A 20571-nucleotide genomic window follows, 5' to 3' on the forward strand; every position below is an offset into this window, starting at 1 on the left:
TGGCCAAGACTGTCAAATTATCAACCGACGACTTGTCAGAACCACAATTTGGTCAAAGAACGCATAGTTTATTGTGTACACAACAATCGGCGGGCTCGAAACCCCCGTCCGAGATATATGTGATGGTAGTCGATAACAGCTGGCGTATGCGCCTTTGTGTTCTAACAATTGACTCATCTATTATGACTAGTGGGTCGCCATTAGGTTACGCGTGAAGTCCAGGAGTGAGGGCAAGATTTTTAGGGAGGGTTGATCGGTAGACACTGGGCTTTGATGTCGAGGCTTTTACTTACAGTCTGAGAAAGTTATAGTATGAAATCAATGCAGCGAAGGTAGGAGAGCATATTGCCAATTGGCCCAAATGTCTGAGATTTATTCGCAGAAAGTGGTAGAATGATTATAAATCGACTGGCGGATGCAAGAAGAACACAGAGTGGCTGTTCACATTTCTGATGGCTACCAAGCCGACGGCCCCACATGGCAATATTACATCCCCATTAACCAGGTTACTCCCATCCCCAACCTCTCCAAGGACCTATAACCATGTCAAAAGTGGGGACTTGGAGATGACTACTATCTTAAGTTTGAGAAGAAAATTGAATTAAAAATTAAATACTATGAAGAACCTAGATTGACCGTCTTTACTTCGGTCTCCTTTGGGCGCTATATGAACGTTGCGGAACGGAAGACTGCATGCAATTATATCAGAGCTAGAATAACAGAAATTTCAAGAAAGCAAGACTGCCCTGTCATGTATTTAACTATGTACCTAACTGACTATCCAGAGTATCTTTTCTTCTTATTTTTTTCTGTTTTCTTTCTGTTTTCTTCAAATTGTCATCCAGTCTTCTCTCTCTTCTGTTTTTTGATTTTGATTTTATTTGTCTTTTTGTTTGTCTTTTTGTTTGTCTTTTTGTTTGTCTTTTTGTTTGTCTTTTTGTTTGTCTTTTTGTTTGTCTTTTTGTTTGTCTTTTTGTTTGTCTTTTTGTTTGTCTTTTTGTTTGTCTTTTTGCTTTTCTTTCCCCCCCCCTCCTTTTTGCATTCTTAAACGAGACAGACCAATGAAAGCAGAGCGTAATTCGGACGTGCTTGTTACCTATCAGCAATCAATCCTCCGTACTATCGGGCTTATCCAAATCCTTGACCACGATTTCGGTGTTCTGTAACATCGTCGCCTTGTAGATTTTATAAAGAGCCAAGGCTTTCACTTCCTGAATCTGCCTCTCAGAGGGATCCATGTTCACCCATTTTTCGCTTCCTTGTTCCTTAATAAATTCCGCCCAGCTGATTTCGAGAATAGGAGGCTGGCTCTCATGTCCGGGTGTATCCCGATTGCTGCTTCCATTCGATGTAGTGGTATATGGCAATTCTGACGAGGCAGCAGGATCGACGCTTTCAGTGTCCTCAACAAGACTGACTAGATTCGACCTGGTGCCTACCACATCATTTTGCCGCGACGAAGGACGGGCACTGTGACCATCATCAGCCGGAGAAGAAACCCTGATTTCAGGGGTCTCCCAGCGCGAAGTGGCCCTCCGGGGGGTGGCTCTCCGTTGCCGAAGCCGCATCACAGAGTCGTTCAATGGACATGGCGTGGTGGAGCGACTGCAGTTTTCGCCTTGAGGTTGCTTTTGGGCCCAGGCCACGTAGTCCCTCTCCTGGGCATCCCAAACTTCTTTAACCTTTTCGTTCCCTCCCCCCGGCCCATAGCATAACCGAGCGGCACTGCCTTTTGGAATCCACGAATGTCCCTGCGAATCTTCATTTACCTTTGTAATGTTGCACAAGTCCAAATCATCGTCGCTCAAACCCCTCCATTCGACTCTCAACCACGAGCATGGGCTACGTGTGGAATCTTGCGCAACATTGTCTTGGATTGCGGCTCCAGAGAAGCAGACGACATTTTCCCTCCCATACCGTTTTTTCCATTTTCCATTAACATAATCTGCGATATCGGTAACTCGGAAGTGACTGTCGGAGATGTTGGCAGTGATACCATTGGTGTATCCGTGTCTCCATTTGAATGTGAATTTGGCATAGGCGGTTGGACCTTCTTGCACAATCACGAAGTTCGAATTACTCAAAGTACCCCATCCATCCACAACTTCATTGGGATCAGGAGATGGACTTTGTGTAATGCGACCTTTGTTCTTTTTCATAGGCGGATCGAGAATAGCCAAACGTCTAAGCCCCCCAGCTAGGCTACCGACACTCTGCTCGCGCGATGATCGCACGTCAGAATGGTTTGGATCATTTTGTACATCCAATGAGCCGTTTTGCGTGGGTTCTCGCTGGTCGTCGACATTGCGGTTTGCGCCAAAATTTGTCATCTCAATCTCATTACCTTCATCACCCTCTATCGATCGGATGGGCTTATCAGGGTGCGGTGTTGAATTGTCGTCCACAGTGACATTCTGTTGCGTCTGGTCTGAGTTGCTTTCGTCGGAATACGACTTCGTGCTCATACTTGGATTCGCATCGGACATGATTGCTTGTCGACGTGCACTTTCCAATTTCGGTGAAGACAGAGAAGTGTTCCCTGCCACCTTTCTGAGCTTATCAATGCTGTCTGGCTTTGAGCCCGACGTTTTGGAAACACCATTGGATGGCATAATGACAGGTCAGAGGAATGGTTGCTCTGAGCTAGACTGACATGTTCAGTGGGAGCTATTTATGCTTTTCTGGCCTTACCAACGATCATGGTGTACGCCATGACCGTCCATGTGTACAGAAAAGTAATGAGTCTCCCATCATTTTCAGGATACTGAGTTTTCCTGCTCTAGGGGATCAGAATTTTGATCTCGTGACGTTGAGATGCCATCAAGATGGAACAAGGAAGAAGAATGAAACACATTGACCCCAGCGATCAATTTTGGGGTGCACCAACGTTCTTGAGAATAAATCACAAAATAATGGTACCGGGCGTGTGACCATGACCCGCACAAGTAAGCGACCCAGAAACCAGATGTATCGTCTCAAATAACTGAGTATGCATCGGATTTATGGCCAAATTCAGTGCTAGCCGTAGGTTGAACATGCCAGCAGCTAGTTCTGCATTTCCTGCGTGCTCGTTGTTTCGCTACAGTTCGTTTCGCGAGGCAAAACTGCGATCATAGTCAACATCAGGCCTTCGGCTCGACAATATGAATCAGTGTCTTTGTCAATCGATATGCTCTCCTGAAGTGTGAGACGTCTGCACAATTCGTGTCATCAATCAAAGGTTTCTTGAGCCACCATATTCTTGGCATCACTATCTTGGTGCAGCAATGGGACTTGTCTTTCAGTGGTTAACGCAAAAGGTGCCTTTTTTCAAAGAAAGGTGTTTTCTTTCTACACCTGGTCGTTGGTTTTCGCTTAGCCATATCGAATCAATTTCCCGGATCCAAATGAGCATCAGCAAAGGCTTCTATATCCCACTTTAAGCTTCATATCAAGAGATCTCTCGATCTTCTCAATATTTTCCCAAAACCTTTGTCGTATTTTACATCAGTGGGCATTCTTTCCTCTCAAGCTCAACGCTTTGTTTCCGACAAGTCGCTTCCTCAGTATGAAGATGGCCATTTGGTCATTCTTTCTGGCGATCCAAAGCCTTCAATTGATTGCTGAAGCGTCTAACGCCTCTTCCCATCTGTCTAGTCGTGCGGAGGAAACCGGAAATTCCCTTCACGAGCGCAGCACTGGTCTTTATGCCGCGGTGCTGGGTGGTAACGGTATGGTCGCCGACGGCTGGCCCGGCATTGACCAATGGATTGACTCTTTTGAAGCCATGTTTGAGAATAACAAGGCCATCATGTCCGCGAGTTGCTCCCAGTGGGGTCTACCCAATAACTCAGATGACGAGACCAATTCCATCAAGGATGCCATCCTCCAAGTGGAGCAGTCGAGCGGCGTCGACGCGCGCTTCATCTTGTCCGTCGTCATGCAAGAAAGCAAAGGGTGCGTTCGGGTTCAGACCACTGACAATGGTGTAATCAACCCCGGACTGATGCAAAGCCATGAGGGCTCGGGTTCCTGCAACAGGGATGGAGCCATCCAGAACCCTTGTCCTGAAAGCGAGATCCATCAAATGATCATGGATGGCGTCGAGGGAACCCCAGACGGGCCTGGCCTGAAGGCACTGATAGCCCAGGAGGGCGGTCCAACAAATGTGGCTTCGTTCTACAAGGCCGCTCGTGCTTACAATTCCGGTGCTGTTGCCTCTAGCGGCAACCTGGGTCAAGGAGTTGCCACTCACTGCTACGCGTCTGACATTGCCAATCGCCTGATGGGCTGGATTGATGGCTCTAGCTTGTGCGCTCCAAATGTGATCGGCATGTTATCCACTGCACATTGGGAGGGCAACAGTGCCAGTGCCTGTAGCCGCACTTCGACCACCACAAATTATCGACTTGCCATTCCATCGCACTTATACTCGTTGTCATCCAACACAAAATCAGGCTCGCTTCATTCGTCGTTTACGTTAGCATTTGCCACCACAACTTCTGCACTGCTCTCTCCTAGCACGGCCTCATGTGCTTGTAGCAGGAGGCGCCTTCAGCACACGCGAGCTCTAGGCAAATGAGATCTCTCAAATACCAGGGTGTGCCCCTGAGCGCTTTGGAGATTCATATCTTGCTTTTGTAGCTCGATTGGCCCCCATTCGGGTTAGAGCGCAACAACGAAGAAGGAAGGAACAAAATAGAATTCACGGAGCGAGCTACATCAGGTCCGATTCGCCCATCTAGTCACGTTGGGAAGTGTAACTCAAAAACCACCACATCTCTGCACAGGAATGATCAACAAAGAAGGCATAAACACAGTTCGAATGGTCATTTCGACTTATCTTCTCTGTTCTAAAAGAGTAAGAAGCTTGCTTTGCAGTTCCTTATAACCTGCTTCTCTCTTTTCTTCCCTTTCCTTATGTTCCGCCTCTCGCTTCTCTTCCCGTAGCTTTTGCTGTTCCAATTGAGCGAGGAGCTTTTCTTCTCTTTCCTTCTGATCCGCCTCTCGCTTCTCTTCTCGTTCCTTCTGTTCTCCCAATTGTTGTTGTAATGTTTGTACCATCATACGTAGCTCTGGTTGTAGACCACGATTCTGCGAAGATGCTGCTCTGCGATACCCCGGGCGTTCCTGCGATCCGACCATGGACACCTGAGAGTCAAGTTCGTCGACTTCGACATCGAAATCATCTTCGTCTGGGTCCGGGACTGCTTCCAGGATCCGCATCAACCGGTGAGTATGAATAGGCAGAAATTCACGGTCCAGGTTCTCCACAAACTGATAACATGTCCACCGATTCTCTTTGACCCAGATATTGGGTTGCGCAACAGGCCAGCGGTAGAATGACACCTTGGCATCATCAATCTCTGGATAGTAGCCATATATTCGAAGGCCTCCGAGGTCATGCGATATCGAAAAGCCCAATATCCGCCGATGCACCTCTTCCGTACAGCCTGCCGCTTGGCACAAAGAGACCACGGCTCGCAGGGCAATGCACATACTGTGCATATTTTGCCGGTCGGCAAAATCCAGTGCCTGGTTCCCGCATTTGATTTCTGCGGTCAAGTATGGAAAGTACATGTCCTCTCGTACCGTGTAGGGTGATTTCTCGTCAGGCTTGATCCCGAGTTTGCGCCGCTGAGTCTCGGAAAAGGTCGACCATCTCAAGCCTCGCGCATGATCCGGCTGCGGTTTGGGACCATAAATCGGCTCGGTCTTCAGCCAAGGATCATTGTACCCATCAATCACATCCTTCAGAGATTGGTTCCCCTGAATGTATTGATTCTCCGCGGAGGGCATAATCAGAGGGTGTAGGTCTACCAAGAGACGCGCTTCGGATCGATTCTGCAACGCATCATGAAAAGCTGTGATATATTCGTCTTCGAGCAGTGTACCACTAGGGGGTTCGATGGGCTGACTGAGAAGACGCTCGCAGAGCGCAATATCCTCGGGCATCGGACCGGCGGGGGACTGTCGCATGAAGCAGCCTTTGGTCTCTAGAATTGTGACATAGTTGACGGCTCGGTACGCATATGACCTGGTGTCCCGAGCCGAGCTGCTCTCGCTGTTGTCCGACGAGACCGATCGAGCACGCCCTCGATCAGTGGAGATCGAACACGATCGGGATCGTTTCGACGCGGGTTGGCTCATCGCCTCAAGCGCGGCAATCTCCGACGGTGCAGGGATCCACTGGTATATATCGTCCGTAAGCTCGTCGGTTGCATTCGGGAGGGATGTAGGGGTGGTGGTTCGGTGTTCGAGGGTATCAGGCTACTAGGCAGTCAGTGTGATGATTGTCGCAAGTTGAGGGTCAAAACATACTTTACTATCACATTCAGGAGAGAAGGGAGAAAGCGGTTGCTGCGCTTTGCTGTGCTCGTGCTCTTTCTTCCAAAGCTCTGGATTCGTGCTGGGGCTTTCTCGCCGGCGCGCTTTTGCTGGTCGCACGTCACCAACACTGTTGCAGCCATGTAGATCAGACGGTGTTTCGCGTTTCATTATGTAGACCTGGCCAATACAAGAAGGTCATTGTCGCTGTCAAAAAGCACCCATCAACTAGGATGTTCGGTTGTTGCGTTTCAGGAAGGAGCCCGACATCGAGTGGTAATGGATGTTCGGTTTGGCGCGCGGCATGGCCTCTTGGCGTGGGCCTGTGCGCGAGAAGATTTTATCCACTGCCCCTTCTTCACGGACCCGCTCGTGCCATGCCACCCATCGACTCCACGACGAACAATTCTGCAGCCCAGATCAAGATGGCATACATGCTAATATGATGATTTATGGAACTTCTCTACTACATTAGAGACTTCATCTATCTTTAGGCTCGTTCTATGATGTTGACCCAAAACATAAAAAGTTGAAATCAAAAAAAATTGTTGACTACCACCGGATCGAATAATTTTCGATTCTTGAACTTGAGATCAATGAGTATTACAAAATGATGAAGACCCGACATCTAGACTGCAGCCCGCTAGCAAAAGATTTGCCGAGGAAAATGGACATTCTTCTAGGAAATGATTATAGTCTGATTGAGAGTTTCCAGATTAGGATACGGGCCAGCCTTGTATCAACGGTCAGCAGAATACAAGCCGACAATTGTGATCAAGGGTCACTCACTCCGATAAGTGTGGCATGAGCCACGTTGATCTGGGCCTGACCTACCGCAAAGGAAAAGGGAACTGTGACAGTGAAGTTCTGGTAAGGTGGCAGGTAGGCCTCGTGGTACACGGGGTCAAACACCCCGTTGTAAAGAATGGTTCCCATGATGTTGCTGGCAGGCTGACAGACTCGATGGAGGCAAGAGATAAGACCAATAGCGACCGCCATCTCTGTCGAGCCAGTCAAGGAATCCTGAATGCGGTTAGAAAATTATATTTTGGCCAGAAGAATGGGAGATCATCATACAGGTCGTTGCATTTGAACGATGATATCTCTGCCAGAAGCGACTGTCTGATTGGGGGTAGGTAGTCCGATTACCGCATTCTGGGCCAGAGCGAGACCGGCAAAGGCAGCGAGGGAGGAGATGAGTTGCATGATGATGATGAATTGTAAGCCACGAGAACTATCATACATAAGAAGAGAGAAGACGGAAAGGAAGGTTTTTGAAGAAGCGAGAGTGATATTGAACCAGAAAAAAACATTTTGAACCATAATCTAGTGCGTTCACCGTCAAGCTCCGCAGTCTCCATTCTGGTGATGTTAATTGCCGTTGTGGTGATCCACCAGATGTCTGCACAGTGAAGCGTCATCATTCTTGTAGCATTTCGTATTGCTCTTTGATCATCTTCCTCGCCTAGCACAAGATTCAGCAAGTAATTTGCACGTTTGGATATGGCAAAGTACCTTCGAGCATGGTAGTGATTTTACATCAGACATGCCTCCCAATTTCGAACCGTCTCCCAAAATACCAACAACCTTGAGCGTCTTCTTTCCCGGCTTGCCCATTGTGCGACCATGCCATCTCGCTCCACAAGTGGAGCATGCGCTTTGTCAACGCATCAAAGTGTCCCCCTTCGGTATGTTCTACCTTTTCCACTGTCATTTCTAAGCCCAAGACCGCTCGTATGATCCTCTCGTTCATATCACCTTCAATTTTTGTATTGATCAGAAACACCCAGGTCTGATACCATATCTCATCCAGGCGCTTCAAACCTTCGTGACCCGTACATGCAAAAATGAGCTCTTTTCGAAACCAGGACGGGTGTTGTCGTTTGCGACCTTGATGATAGGCCATTCCATGCCAAATGGAAGTTGGTGGCAATGCAAGCCCAATGGCCTCCTCTAAGCGCCCGATATGGTCACTTATCTCGCTTGGTGGAACTCCATGTTGTCTGGCGATGATGTGGACATAGTGCACCATTTCAGATGTACGGGGCTCGAAAGATTGCTGGCAGGTAGGAAAATTGCCGCGACGAATTTTTACGAAAGGGAATGGACAGTGCTGCTGCTGAAAGGTACTACAGACACGTAGTACCGGTGCTTCAGATATTAATGGGAAGACAAAACAAATTCGCAATTGGATCTTGGAGTCATGATATGATTCCGGTCAAAATGTTGACCCGCAAGCTCAAGTAGCTGTTTCAGGCCGCGTTTCTCATTCCGCGGTAAGAGCATAGTGGATGGAATCGAATTCTGCTCAGCTTGAAAGAACTCAAGGAAAAAAATCTCAGATCTCCAAAACTTCACTTCTCAGAAGCCCTAGTGTACCATTTATCTAAAAAATGCACTTACCAGGAGCGGCCTTTTGAAAGCACTCGTCGCAGACGGCCCACACAGCCTTCAAGATTACCTCAGGAAATTCCTCTATACCAACCATTAGGTGACTGTCAACTTTGACATGACACCTGCCTCCCCGACCGCAGCTTTGACACGCCATTCTGCCGACTGACCATGTTACAGGTGCATGCTGGAAGCTGCCTGGCTAGATTGTGCGCGAATCATCTACGCCCTGTATCGGTCAGGAGCCCGTCTCTTCCTACCTGATCGACGTAGCGATGGCGGGTCTGAGGATGCAGAGGCCACAGGAAAAAGCGGATAGTCCACATGCTCCGACCCTTTACGCAACTGTTGTGTACTTGGTCTAGCGAAGCACCGCTTCTGCAGCTGTAGGAGAAGTCTCGACGGAAGGCATGATAGGAACCGGTGGTTGCTCGCTGTCGTGTACTGGCTGAAAGGTCCAAAGAGGTTCATTGCTGGAGTGTTCCAAAGCCCAGGAAAAATCCACTCACGCCGCGGCTTGTTTCCGTTCCCTCGAGTTCAAGTCACGTTTCATTTCCCCGTTGGTAGCATAGCCACCGTGCTGCAAAGCCTGTTTGACTGTGAGGGAGCTGGGTAGATTCTGAAGATCAGGTCTGAGGCGTTTCATTCTTGCTGCGCGCCACCCGCGAGCTTGTGGTCCTCTTTGGCCCCTGCGAGGCTTGACAAGCTTTGTTTCGCTAAGATGCTCATCAGGATTGTCTTCTGATTCGGCTCTCGTGTATTTCGATTTGGATGTTGCGTCGTTCCGAGGTCTTTGCACTGGAATCACGGGGAACCGTCTATTCGGAGGCCCAACAGGTAGCGGCCGGGGAGCAGAACGCACTCCGCTGACATGCCAAGATTCCGACGGCGGCGATGGAGACATCCTGTGCTTAGCAAATCTCTCTTCTGTCATGAAGACTGGGTGAAGTTGGTTGCGTTGTTCAGTGTATCTGTCAAAGTTCGCTGCAATTATTGACCCCAAAATGCTTTTGTTTGGGCTTTGGACGGAAGTGAGGGACTCCAAACAATTCTTCAGAGTGGTATGAGCACCAGCGAAGGTACGGAAAATCAAGTCGGTCGCCTTTGCCCCACTGGAGATATCATTGTACGTATCGTTTGGATCTTCAATGGTGAGACGATTCGGATTTCCAAATGATTTCTGTTGTGTTTCACGGGTCAGCTAATGCAGAAAATGTATCATTTCCACCCAACGTACCTTGCTGAAATATCCCGGAGGATTCAAACAGATTGCCACCTGATCAAATCGAAACTTATCTCCATAAAAATTGAAGAAATCCATGAGACTACTTCCAAGAGTTGGCTGTGTAGGTTGCTGAGGCAGATGCTGGAGGAAACTTGTGACCAAGCAAGTGGTAGAAAATCCTCCTAGTCCGCCGCTTCGGACCTCATGGAGACCACGGATCAACAAGAAAAATTTGACGACTGACAGAATAATGGGCATTATAGGAAACTGCTTCTTCCATACTTGGAAGGTCTCGGCGGCGATCAAACCACTGTTGTTGTCAAAAGACATATCGACGCTTATCCCAGTCAAGCTATCCACAAATTTCACAATCGGCACTCGAGCATGGGCAACGCACTCAATCGAATCAGGGACAGCGATATGAATGCGTCTTAAAAAATCAGAAATTGCATGTAAGCTCCCTTTTCTTCTCGCCAAATGAACGCACTCCTGTGTGTCTAAAGCTGTCTGACAGTAACACCAAGTCAATATCGGCGGTAGACAGATGGACACCAGAGGCAAAAGAGCCGAAGATGTGGATTTCAATGCCAGTATATCGGCTGTGAAATGCAGCTTTCAACCGCTCGACCAGATCTCTGCGGACAATGTTTTCGAAATCTTGTGGCTTGACCCAGTTGTAGAAGCTGATAATCTCGTAATCTAACCTAGTTTGCATTAGAAGGAATAATCCAATTAACCCAGAGCACGAATAGTATACTGACTGATATTTTATGGGCAAGCAAGGCGGAATTGGTTCAAGCCAAGGGGTGCCTGTCTCTTGAGACTGTGGTCTCCACTTCTTAATGACGGATCCGTCACGTTTGCACCTGCTTCCAAGCTTGCTAGTATTTCGAGAGCGACATTTAACCGTACCCCAACGGATTCGACTTCGCCTTGACACAGGACCAATGCTTCCTCGGCCTGTCTGTCTCTGCGAAGGTATGTCAAGGGCGTTCTCGGGAGCGTTTCTCTCAAGTTCGATTTCTGGTATCATGCCGAGAGCAATGAAATCCAAATTCTCTTTCACCTCATCATTCTCACCTGCTTTCGCTGCATTTTCAAGTCTCGATTCCCGAATCAGCTTGACAATATCGACCCTGTCATTCGTTTGTTGGCTTGTTGGGGGTATCGAAGTGTAAGGATCCGGATCAGACCACCTTAGAGCATGGGGACCAGGGAGTGAAACTGGCGGAGTGTTTTGTAGCCCATCAACACTAATTGCACGCTTTTTCCGTGGTCGCTCAGGGTCGGAATCATCCTCATCAGACGCGTGGCTTTTGGCTTCTCCGCTATCGCCCAAAGTAGAATAACAGGCGGACTTGAGCGGAATGTGATTATCAACTTCGTCTTTGAGATTTTCTAGGGTGTGTTCGATCCTTGTAGATACCAGCGGTCGGTTGGCAGTGGGAGGTAGCTGGTGACGAGATCTCAATTTGTCATGTGGATTTGGATGCGAGTCACGATATTTGGAACTTCCTCTGTTAATAGATTTTAATCAAGGTTTTGCGTTTCATTGCTTCTAATTGAATTTTGATATGCAGTATTGATAATATTCCCCTCCCAAAAAGCACAATAAACTCTATCTGCTTAACAAAATGACCCTCATCTTCCTGTATATGGATATGGTCAAGCCTAGTGTCATTGATGAAATTGAGCATACCTCAGGCGCGGTCTTCAATGACAACGCCAGCATGTTGCAAATGCCCAATTGCACTTTATTCGCGTGACCCGACAGCTTCAATACATTTCTCAAGAAAGACTTGAAACCCTTGCTCCGGACTCTGCTCGTATTTTGACCAGTGGCGCCTGATGTATGCTTTCAATTCGGAAAAGAACTCCTCGATGGGATTGAAGTCTGGTGAGTACGGAGGTAAATATATTAGTTTTACTCCGGCCGCGGCACATATCTCCTTTAGTCGGTCAGAATGATGGAACGATGCATTGTCCATGACAATGACGGATTTTGGTTCAGGCCACCGTCCGCAGTGCTTGAGGAGCTGCTCAATGAAGTCTTCGAACACAGCTGCATCAGTCGAGCCTTGAAATACACGAGACAGGATAACGCCGTCCTGCCCGTATGCAGGCAGGATCTGGTATCTCTGGTCGCGATGGAATTTTGATATTTGCAATGGCGTCAACCCCACCGGAGACTATCCAGTGCGCCTGAACCCAATACGTTTATCACAACCAGATTCATCTACATAAATCAGATGGTATGGTTTGAAATCCGATAGATTATGAAGGTAAAAATCTCGCAAGTCGGCATTCTGTTCTTTGGCTTTTTGTCGAGCCACCTTTTTCGACCAGCCAACCGAAACCAGAGCCCTTTTCAGACTGGAACTTGTCACCCATGTATGGAACTCATCCCATATGAACAGGGTCATCTCATCCACAAATAGTCCCGGCTTCTCGACAAGGTGTTCACACAATGTCTGTATCATCGGTGGCGTCATGGTTCTTCGTCAGCCGACGCGCGTGGACGGAGCTCGAACATGACCGAACAAGCGGAGGTTGTTGCGAATATTGACGATTGAGCGCTCGCTACACCCAGCAGCCGTGGCCATCTGTAAAGTAGTCAAGGATCCACATTCGATCATATCACGAATCATCTCTAGCTTGCATGGAGGGAGTCGAGGGGCCATTTTAGCGAGACTGTAGAGGTTCCTGGCATCTTTGATGCAACTGAGAAGAGGGGGTTTTCCATGCTCACCCCCTTGCTCAGCGAGCGGGTGCAATGAACCTTGATCGAAAGTCGCGGGGGATGCTGGGGTATTAGGAAATGCACGTGACTTTAACCCACAGTGGCACCTCGGAAGTGAGTGGTTTGTGGTGATCTGAAAAGTGCGGGTGTTGATCAGTGTTCAGTGATCATAATGGGAAGCACTCAAATACTTCCGTCTCATACAGAGGCATTGCTAGAATGAGCATTGGGCATTTCTGCACGGCATATTGGCAATGATATTGTAATTGAAAGCATGACGGAAATGAAAAAAGTATGTATCAAGATAAACATCAATCAAAGGGTAGGTATAGGACAGTGTTTTGAAAGTGCGAGGAAGATGACGCGATTTGATGAACAGGGAAAGGCCATTTTGGCCTCATGTATAGCAAAAAAAGAGACATAACGGGGGCGATAGTCTGAGGGTAACCATAAGAGGTTGAGTCCACCATAGGTTATCCACGAACGGTCATCGCTAAGTCGATATCCATACTGCTTTGGAGGGTGGGTAAAAGTGTTAAGCACAAGCGTCACATCATCGACTGAGCTTATGACAAATGTACCAGCATTGGTGTGCAGTAAGTTTGAATGGGCGATGTCAAATTGGAGGAAATAAGTAAGGCCGGTAGAGAGGGTTGACATACTCTGACTGGTGGCTGGATCCCATATTCGGACTGTCCTATCATAAGACCCTGATGCGAGTCGGCTTCCATCTGGCGACCAGGCAATTGACTGGACTGAATTACTATGCCCCTCCAGAGTAGACACGCTCTGGCTGGTGGCTGTATCCCATATTCGGACTGTCCTATCGTAAGACCCTGATGCGAGTCGGCTTCCATCTGGCGACCAGGCAATTGACTGGACTGAATTACTATGCCCCTCCAGAGTAGACACGCTCTGGCTGGTAGCTGGATCCCATATCCAGACTGTCTTATCCTGGGACCCTGATGCAAGTCGGCTTCCATCTGGCGACCAGGCAATTGAAAGGACCAAATCACTATGCCCCTCCAGAGTAGACACGCTCTGGCTGGTAGCTGGATCCCATATCCGGACTGTCTTATCCTGGGACCCTGATGCAAGTCGGCTTCCATCTGGCGACCAGGCAATTGACAGGACTGAATTACTATGCCCCTCCAGAGTAGACACGCTCTGGCCGGTCGCTGGATCCCATATTCGGACTGTCTTATCATTAGACCCTGATGCAAGTCGGCTTCCATCTGCCGACCAGGCAATCGACGAGACCCAATTACCATGCGCCTCAAGAGTCTGAAGGCAAGCACTCCAGCTTTTCTCCACTATGGGATAGTTTAAAACCCAATCAGGTCTATCTTCCTGGAAAGATATTCTAGTAATGCTCTTTGACGGGCTAAAGACGAGAGGTGAGCAATACACCTGTAGCGGGCTGCTCTCGATACCTGTTCTATGATATTGAACGAATCTACTGGCGTCTTGAGCTCGTTCCAAGAGTCCATCTGACTCACTCTCCTCCTGTTAGGAGATAATCTTATGTTAGCAGGCTACTCCATGTTAGCACCGGCTTGGCAACGTACCACAATCAATATTTCTAGCCTTTTCATAGCGCGTATGCCATCTGAGATGCTTCCCAATATGCTGAGAGCCTCGAGCCAGTGGAGGTATTTCTGCTGCAGAAACCTATCCAGTGTCTGCCTATTCTTTAAACTCAATATGTGGGTTGCGCTATCCTTGCAAGCGTCAAGATGTTCGAACCAATGGATACATGCGTACTCAGCGGATGCCAGTGGATTTGGGCTTGGCACGCTAATATCCTTGGTGGATATGCCTGGTAATTTGAGGTCAAAGATGTCCCGTCGAAGTGTCTTGAAAAGAACATTTAGACATTGAGAGAAGATAGTATGGTGTTCACAGTCTAGGCCCTCAGGGAATATCTCAGTCGATACCTCTCTAGTCAGGAAGTCTTTTGCAGACTGATGAACGAACGTGACGGTGCTTTCTCGTAATGTCAGGAACGACCCACATATGCTGATAATCTCAGAGAGGATGTCGAGATCATCGAAACCATCATTTCGCCCTTCAAGGAGGGAACTTAGCTCGCTAAGCGTGACTGGGCGATAAACTGCCGTTACAATGCCGAGGATCTGTTTGCAGAGCTCTGCGTCCTCTGAGTCACGAACCTGACCCATCATTCGGCAGTAAAGATCATTGAGTCCAGGCGGGAACATCTTAAGCTTCTGTATTACATGCCTTCTTGGTGTTTGGTCAAGATTCTTCCAGACCAAGGCAACCCATAGGAAAGTGCCTTGTGAGTTGGTTAACAGGTGGCGCTTGACAGTTGTAGTGATCTTGTCGTCGTATTTTTTCTGCTTGGCCAAAGAGTCGACTTTATTTTGAATGAATGCATTCACAGCTTCGGACACGGATGCCTCATTCAGCTCCAATGAGATCGGAGCTACCTGAGCTGCAGAGTCGAGACACTCAGTAATCTCATATTCGTTACGGCTAGAGACAACCCATCTTATCTCTTGATGAGTTGCCAAGCTTTCAACAATTAGATCCAGAAGGTCCTGAAGGCCATCTCGACATTCGTCCAAAGCATCAATCACAAAGCAGATACTTTCCAAAGACGAGTCTTCGAGGATTTGGGTGAAAATCGATACGAGGGCACTCCAGGCATTGGTGTCTTCGAACAGGTCTTTCCCTGCTGAATCGTATCGAGCTCGCACGTGGCGGAGAAGCGATGGATGCTTTTCGACAAGTGAATATATCAAGCCACGTAAGACGGATGTGGCGCTATTGATACGCATATCAGTAGCTTGGCAGAAGAAGAAAGATATAGTCGCAGTGTCTCCATGTAACAATATCATATCCTCGATGATCCCACACAGGAGCATCGTCTTGCCTTTTCCTGGATCACCCCTGATCCAGAGAAGACGATTGCTTTGGCTATTTTGCCATTTTCTGAAAGCTGCGTTTTCAAGAATCCAGCGGTAGGAGTCTTTGAGCAGCCCACCATTAGTTTTCTTGATACGCTCTTTATCATCGCAGGGGTTGGTCGTTCGTAGGTCGCGCAGACATGCTTGGTCTAACAACGATGCCGGTTGACCTTGCGGCAAAACCAAATTAGATACATATAATCGCGCTGCCGATTCTGTACATACTCAGATTCGCAGTGATGGGTCCATAGTTTCTGCGACCTGGATCCCAGAGTTGACGCCATTGTAAGAAGCATTTGTGACCATGATGGGAAGCCAGGAATTCAGATGAGGTCAAGAAGTCAGCGTCAAATTCCCAGCTTTTGGTTTACCCCGCTCTCAGGTGATCTGTCGAGATGCAGAAGAGCCTGACCATCTCATACTAATACCTCTTGCTACCTTAGACAAACCCGAACCATTAATTTCAAATGTCGCTCCCAACCTGAATAAGAGTGCGAATATGCTATGGGGACTTACCTCAGCCCTTACGGAGGGAAGCGCTCATGATATCAACCTTCAGACCAATGTCTAACCGGCCGTATTCCAATTTCAGGAAAGTAACCGCCCCACCAACCCCGTATCGAAACGTTACACATTGTTTCACAACCCCATTACGCGCTAGACAAAATGAGGGATAGCGTGTTTCATAATAGAGTTCAAGAAGAAAAAGAAAGGAAACAAAACATGAAGCTGATTTCGAGCGGCCCTGTACACAAGCTTTCAGAGACACACTAAGCGCCCTCTACCACCGCGACCTCAGAAAGTAGCTTGTTTGCTCAAATAGCCACATAATGCCTTGAAATCTATGTTTGTTCCAATGATTCTTTAACCCGTTCGCACTGCATATGCAAATGGGAGAGGCACTGATCGGATCGAACAATTGGCCACCACCATTAGACCGGTCAATTTGATCAGCGATCAATTTTCGCTCGATGCAATTGAGCATTGTCCTATCTATTATCGATCTGAAATTAATCCATCCTTAGTTGGTACTTACCTCCTTTACGTACATTAAGTTTAATTGAACCACTTCCGCGCTCACCAGTCTCTTGTACATGTATGCTACCACTTGGACTAAAACCTCTAGAAGACATACGCTGTCATGACCCTCACAGTGATGGATTTGTCTTGTTTGGTACCAGGCTCTATTTTCATCATCCGGAACTGTCTTCATATCCTCCACTCCTTGTCAGTGGATTTGATTAGTTACTTTGATGTGATGAAAATAGGTGATGTTTCGTTAATATGTGATTGATGATTATTGAGTAAAAAGGTGTGATATATGAGATACAAACAGGTGGATAGAAAGAGTGCATCAAATTGTGCACGTGATCCACCCTAGGCAACCGAGATATTCAACATGATCAGTGAGTTTGATCAATATTGAGACCATCGATTCAGCCACAAATCTCCGAGACTAGTTTAGAATGCTGAGTTTGGTGAGTCAAATAAGTCCCTAAATCTCCCAGTATCATCTAAAAGGGCATTTGCAACATTCTCGTGTAAAGCCGCCATCTGCTGAATTCGACATGATGATCCTCGCAAAGAATGTCACCAAAGCTTGCTTCGGCCAATGATCCATTTTATTCAACAATGCTCAACAGCACCATTGACCCCCCTTCATAGCAGAGGAAGCTCTTGTTATGTAGCGTCAAAGTGCGCAAGGGCTATTAAATCGAATGACTTTCTCCAAGTCTGTGCAAATGTGGTCTCTTTTTTCCTAACTGCTAGCTCTACATAGCAATATGTCTTGCTTCAACAGAATTCTTTGTACTTCGCTGCTTCACCTGCACTGAAGCGAGTGTGAAGCGCAATGTTGCTGGCGTGAGGAATCTTCATGGGAGCTAATCAGGAATTCTCGTGGCTGGGTATCCTCCGAAGCAACATCATGCAAGGGCGATGGAACATCGATGTCCGAATGTCAACGCAGACAGGAAAATGTAGAGAGAGCAGAACTAATCACACGAGATCTGTAGCTATATACAGCGAAGGAATTCAATCGAGCTACGCCTTCGTAACTTTGAACATGACTATCAAGCAGGACACCGAGGCATCAGCCAGCACCCTGCTGGCTGACCCTTCTTTGCTGGAGAAGATTGACAAGTTATTTGCTTGCAATGTGGGAGAGCACATCAATCTGCCACAATTAGTCGTTGTTGGGGACCAGTCAAGTGGGAAAAGCTCTGTCCTAGAAGGCCTAACCAAGTTGAAGTTTCCTCGAAACAGTGGATTGTGTACCCGATTTGCGACACAGATTAGATTCCGAAGAGACCCAACTTTGAAGTCCCGAACAGTCAGCGGCTCTATTATCCCAAAACGGTCAGATGAAGGAAAGGAAAGTCCCAGCTGGACCGTTTCAAATGTCGAAGCATTGAACGAGACAGAGTTTGAGACCATGATGGCTGAGGTAAGTCTATTCTGCTGGTCATATCAGGGGTTTATATCAACTGAATTTGTTAAAGGTTCATGGGGCAATGGGCCTGTCGACCTCGATAGGAGATGGTCTACCTACTTTCTCTTCCGACGTCCTTCTACTGGAGATTCGTGGCCCGCTTGAAAACCATCTTAGCGTGATTGATGTACCAGGGATTTTCAAAACTACAACGCCTGGTCTAACATCAAAATCAGACATCTCCCTCGTGAGGGATATGGTACTTGATTATATGCACAATCCACGGTCAATTATGCTAGTTGTTGTGCCAGCAAATGTAGATATGGCAACGCAGGAGATAATCGAGATTTCCAGAGAACTCGATCCAGATCTGTTGAGAACCTTACGCATCCTCAAAAAACCAGACCTTGTGGATAGGGGGGCTGAAGACAAGATTATTGAACTCGTGGAAGGGAAGCAAGAGTGTCAAGGATTAGGCTGGGTGGTAGTCAGAAACCTTGGTCAGAAAGACCTTCACGACTCATCCAAAAGTCGTGACCTTGAAGAGGAGAGTTTCCGAAATTCACCACCGTGGAACCAACTCTCAACTGATAACTATGGCATTGGAGCCTTGAGAGCGCGATTGCAAATACTTCTGACGTCAAATGTGCGACGGGAGTTTCCATTAGTAAGTCTTCCAAAAAAATCGGCATACAGTATTGTCACTGATCTTTCCAATAGGTTCGATCTGAGGTTTCGAAGAAACTGAAAGGATGCAAGAAGATGCTTGAAAATCTTGGAGAAGAGCGTGTAACCGCCGATCAGCAACGGAAATTTCTGCTTGAGATTGTCACGAAGTTTCAACGTATCACTGAGAATGCTCTTCACACGAATTATGCGTCAGAAGATAAATTCGACAAGGAGCCTGATTTGAGATTGGCAACGCTGGTTGCAAATCGCAATGCAAAGTTTTCAGACGACTTCCTTTCACATGGTCATCTATACGGGTTCAAGTCACATGCACATGATGAGGACTCGGAATTTCAGCCAATTATCCCAGCGACGTCTACGTCAAGCTCTGTCGATGCTGTGGTCAGTGGAGATTTTGACGGCGAAGATGACGATGATGGAAAAAATCCAAAGCATGATTCAATTTTCAGCCAGAAGCTTAAGGCTTGTGATGATATCCAGGATATCCTCTATGATTGTGTTCAAATTGAGGACTCCATCCCGCAAGGGATTCTTTGCTGGATTGAAGATCTGTACCAAGAATCTCGTGGGTTTGAATTGGGAACATTTAGTTCTTCGATACTTCCAACCGTCATGAAGAGACAATCCGCTAAATGGCCATCCCTGGCTCAAGGCTACATTTGTGACATAGTCACAATGGTTCACAATTTTACTACAAAAGCCTTGAGCGCGTGTTGTGGGGACCGCAGATTATGTCAAAATATCTTGGTCTACCTGATAGAAGACCTCACGAAGAGATACCGGCAGGCACTTTCCATGACAGAGACTCTTCTTCGAATTGAAAGAGATGGAACTCCAATGACACAGAATCATTACCTGAACAGTAATTTGCAAAAATGGTACGACTGATTTTCCCAACCCTACGTACTTTGCGCTGACTTGAAGACAGTCGCCAAGAACGCATCACTTCGGCAGTGAAGAAATCGTCATTTTCCGTGGACCACAGCGATCTCTCTACCAGTCAATGTGTGCGAGTGTCCGATCTTACTCAGATCCACCACATGAGCAATACTCAGCAGACTGTGCAGGATATTCATGATATTTTGAAGTCCTATTACAAAGTCGCGCGGAAAAGGTTCATTGACAACATGTGTATGCAGGCAGCCGATGACAATCTGGTTACAGGCCCTGACGCTCCGATGAAACTATTTTCCCCATCGTGGGTCTACAATCTCCCGCATGAACAACTGGACGAAATCGCTGGAGAAGAAGCATCTGTTCAGCGAAACCGTCGCTCATTGCAGAAACAAATGAAGGAACTCGAGGCTGGAAGAAAAATTTTGATCTGATTTTTTCGCAGATTTAGAAGAATGGAAGCGGGGAAACTTGATAGTAATATATACAGTCATATGTGAGCGGACATTCATGGATCACCGTCTATTCAGGCGTCTCCTTAAATTACCCTTGCATAGATAGTACTGTATCTCTGAGGGGCACATCGATGAATACCCAGCTAGAGCTCGCCGAGCATACATCGGGCGGATTTGAGGGGCAAATATTACTGTACGAGACAATATCACATAGCTGCTTCCTTCGACCCTATTCATACGATGAATCCATCAATATATCCTCGGGGCAGACAGACACCTAGAAAGCAAGCTCCTGCAATTAAACATCTCTAAGAAAACAAAAGGATTATCAGCTGAAGCCACACGAAAGTATTCGCATTGGATGGTGAAATTTAGAGAATGACTGCAGCCACTTTTCCCCGCAGGAATTTCAGAGTTTCTTCAGAGTAGGAGTTGCTGATTGAAGTATCAAATCTCAGCTCGGCCCCCCATCTTTCCTCGCCTAAGTTTATTCATACTGATCTCTTCCT

General features: G+C 47.3%; 7 protein-coding genes across 7 annotated transcripts; 2 read left to right on the forward strand and 5 right to left on the reverse strand.

Moving 5' to 3' along the window:
* Positions 1–1106: 1106 nt before the first annotated feature.
* N7466_001606 (uncharacterized protein) lies at positions 1107–2612 on the reverse strand (the record flags this gene model as incomplete). Its single annotated transcript, XM_057161004.1, has 1 exon — positions 1107–2612. The coding sequence occupies one exon, from the start codon at positions 2610–2612 to the stop codon at positions 1107–1109; it is 1506 nt and encodes a 501-aa protein (XP_057024289.1).
* Positions 2613–3553: 941 nt separating this feature from the next.
* Positions 3554–4561, forward strand: N7466_001607 (uncharacterized protein; the record flags this gene model as incomplete). Its single annotated transcript, XM_057161005.1, has 1 exon — positions 3554–4561. One exon carries the CDS (start codon positions 3554–3556, stop codon positions 4559–4561), a length of 1008 nt encoding a protein of 335 aa, XP_057024290.1.
* A 257-nt stretch (positions 4562–4818) lies between these two features.
* On the reverse strand, positions 4819–6477 carry N7466_001608 (uncharacterized protein; the record flags this gene model as incomplete). The annotated part of the gene is made up of 2 exons (XM_057161006.1): positions 4819–6249; positions 6301–6477. 2 exons carry the CDS (start codon positions 6475–6477, stop codon positions 4819–4821), a joined length of 1608 nt encoding a protein of 535 aa, XP_057024291.1.
* Positions 6478–6985: 508 nt separating this feature from the next.
* On the reverse strand, positions 6986–7512 carry N7466_001609 (uncharacterized protein; the record flags this gene model as incomplete). Its single annotated transcript, XM_057161007.1, has 3 exons — positions 6986–7039; positions 7096–7329; positions 7384–7512. 3 exons carry the CDS (start codon positions 7510–7512, stop codon positions 6986–6988), a joined length of 417 nt encoding a protein of 138 aa, XP_057024292.1.
* Positions 7513–9202: 1690 nt separating this feature from the next.
* On the reverse strand, positions 9203–11567 carry N7466_001610 (PAP/25A-associated; the record flags this gene model as incomplete). Its single annotated transcript, XM_057161008.1, has 5 exons — positions 9203–9877; positions 9935–10352; positions 10435–10621; positions 10835–11375; positions 11562–11567. 5 exons carry the CDS (start codon positions 11565–11567, stop codon positions 9203–9205), a joined length of 1827 nt encoding a protein of 608 aa, XP_057024293.1.
* A 2630-nt stretch (positions 11568–14197) lies between these two features.
* Positions 14198–15463, reverse strand: N7466_001611 (uncharacterized protein; the record flags this gene model as incomplete). The annotated part of the gene is made up of 1 exon (XM_057161009.1): positions 14198–15463. One exon carries the CDS (start codon positions 15461–15463, stop codon positions 14198–14200), a length of 1266 nt encoding a protein of 421 aa, XP_057024294.1.
* A 2194-nt stretch (positions 15464–17657) lies between these two features.
* Positions 17658–20041, forward strand: N7466_001612 (dynamin family protein; the record flags this gene model as incomplete). The annotated part of the gene is made up of 4 exons (XM_057161010.1): positions 17658–18038; positions 18094–18690; positions 18744–19591; positions 19642–20041. The coding sequence occupies 4 exons, from the start codon at positions 17658–17660 to the stop codon at positions 20039–20041; spliced, it is 2226 nt and encodes a 741-aa protein (XP_057024295.1).
* Between the last annotated feature and the right edge of the window lie 530 nt (positions 20042–20571).

Source organism: Penicillium verhagenii (assembly GCF_028828195.1).
Source record: "Penicillium verhagenii strain IBT 33310 chromosome Unknown utg000003l_segment0_segment0, whole genome shotgun sequence".
NCBI lineage: Eukaryota > Fungi > Ascomycota > Eurotiomycetes > Eurotiales > Aspergillaceae > Penicillium > Penicillium verhagenii.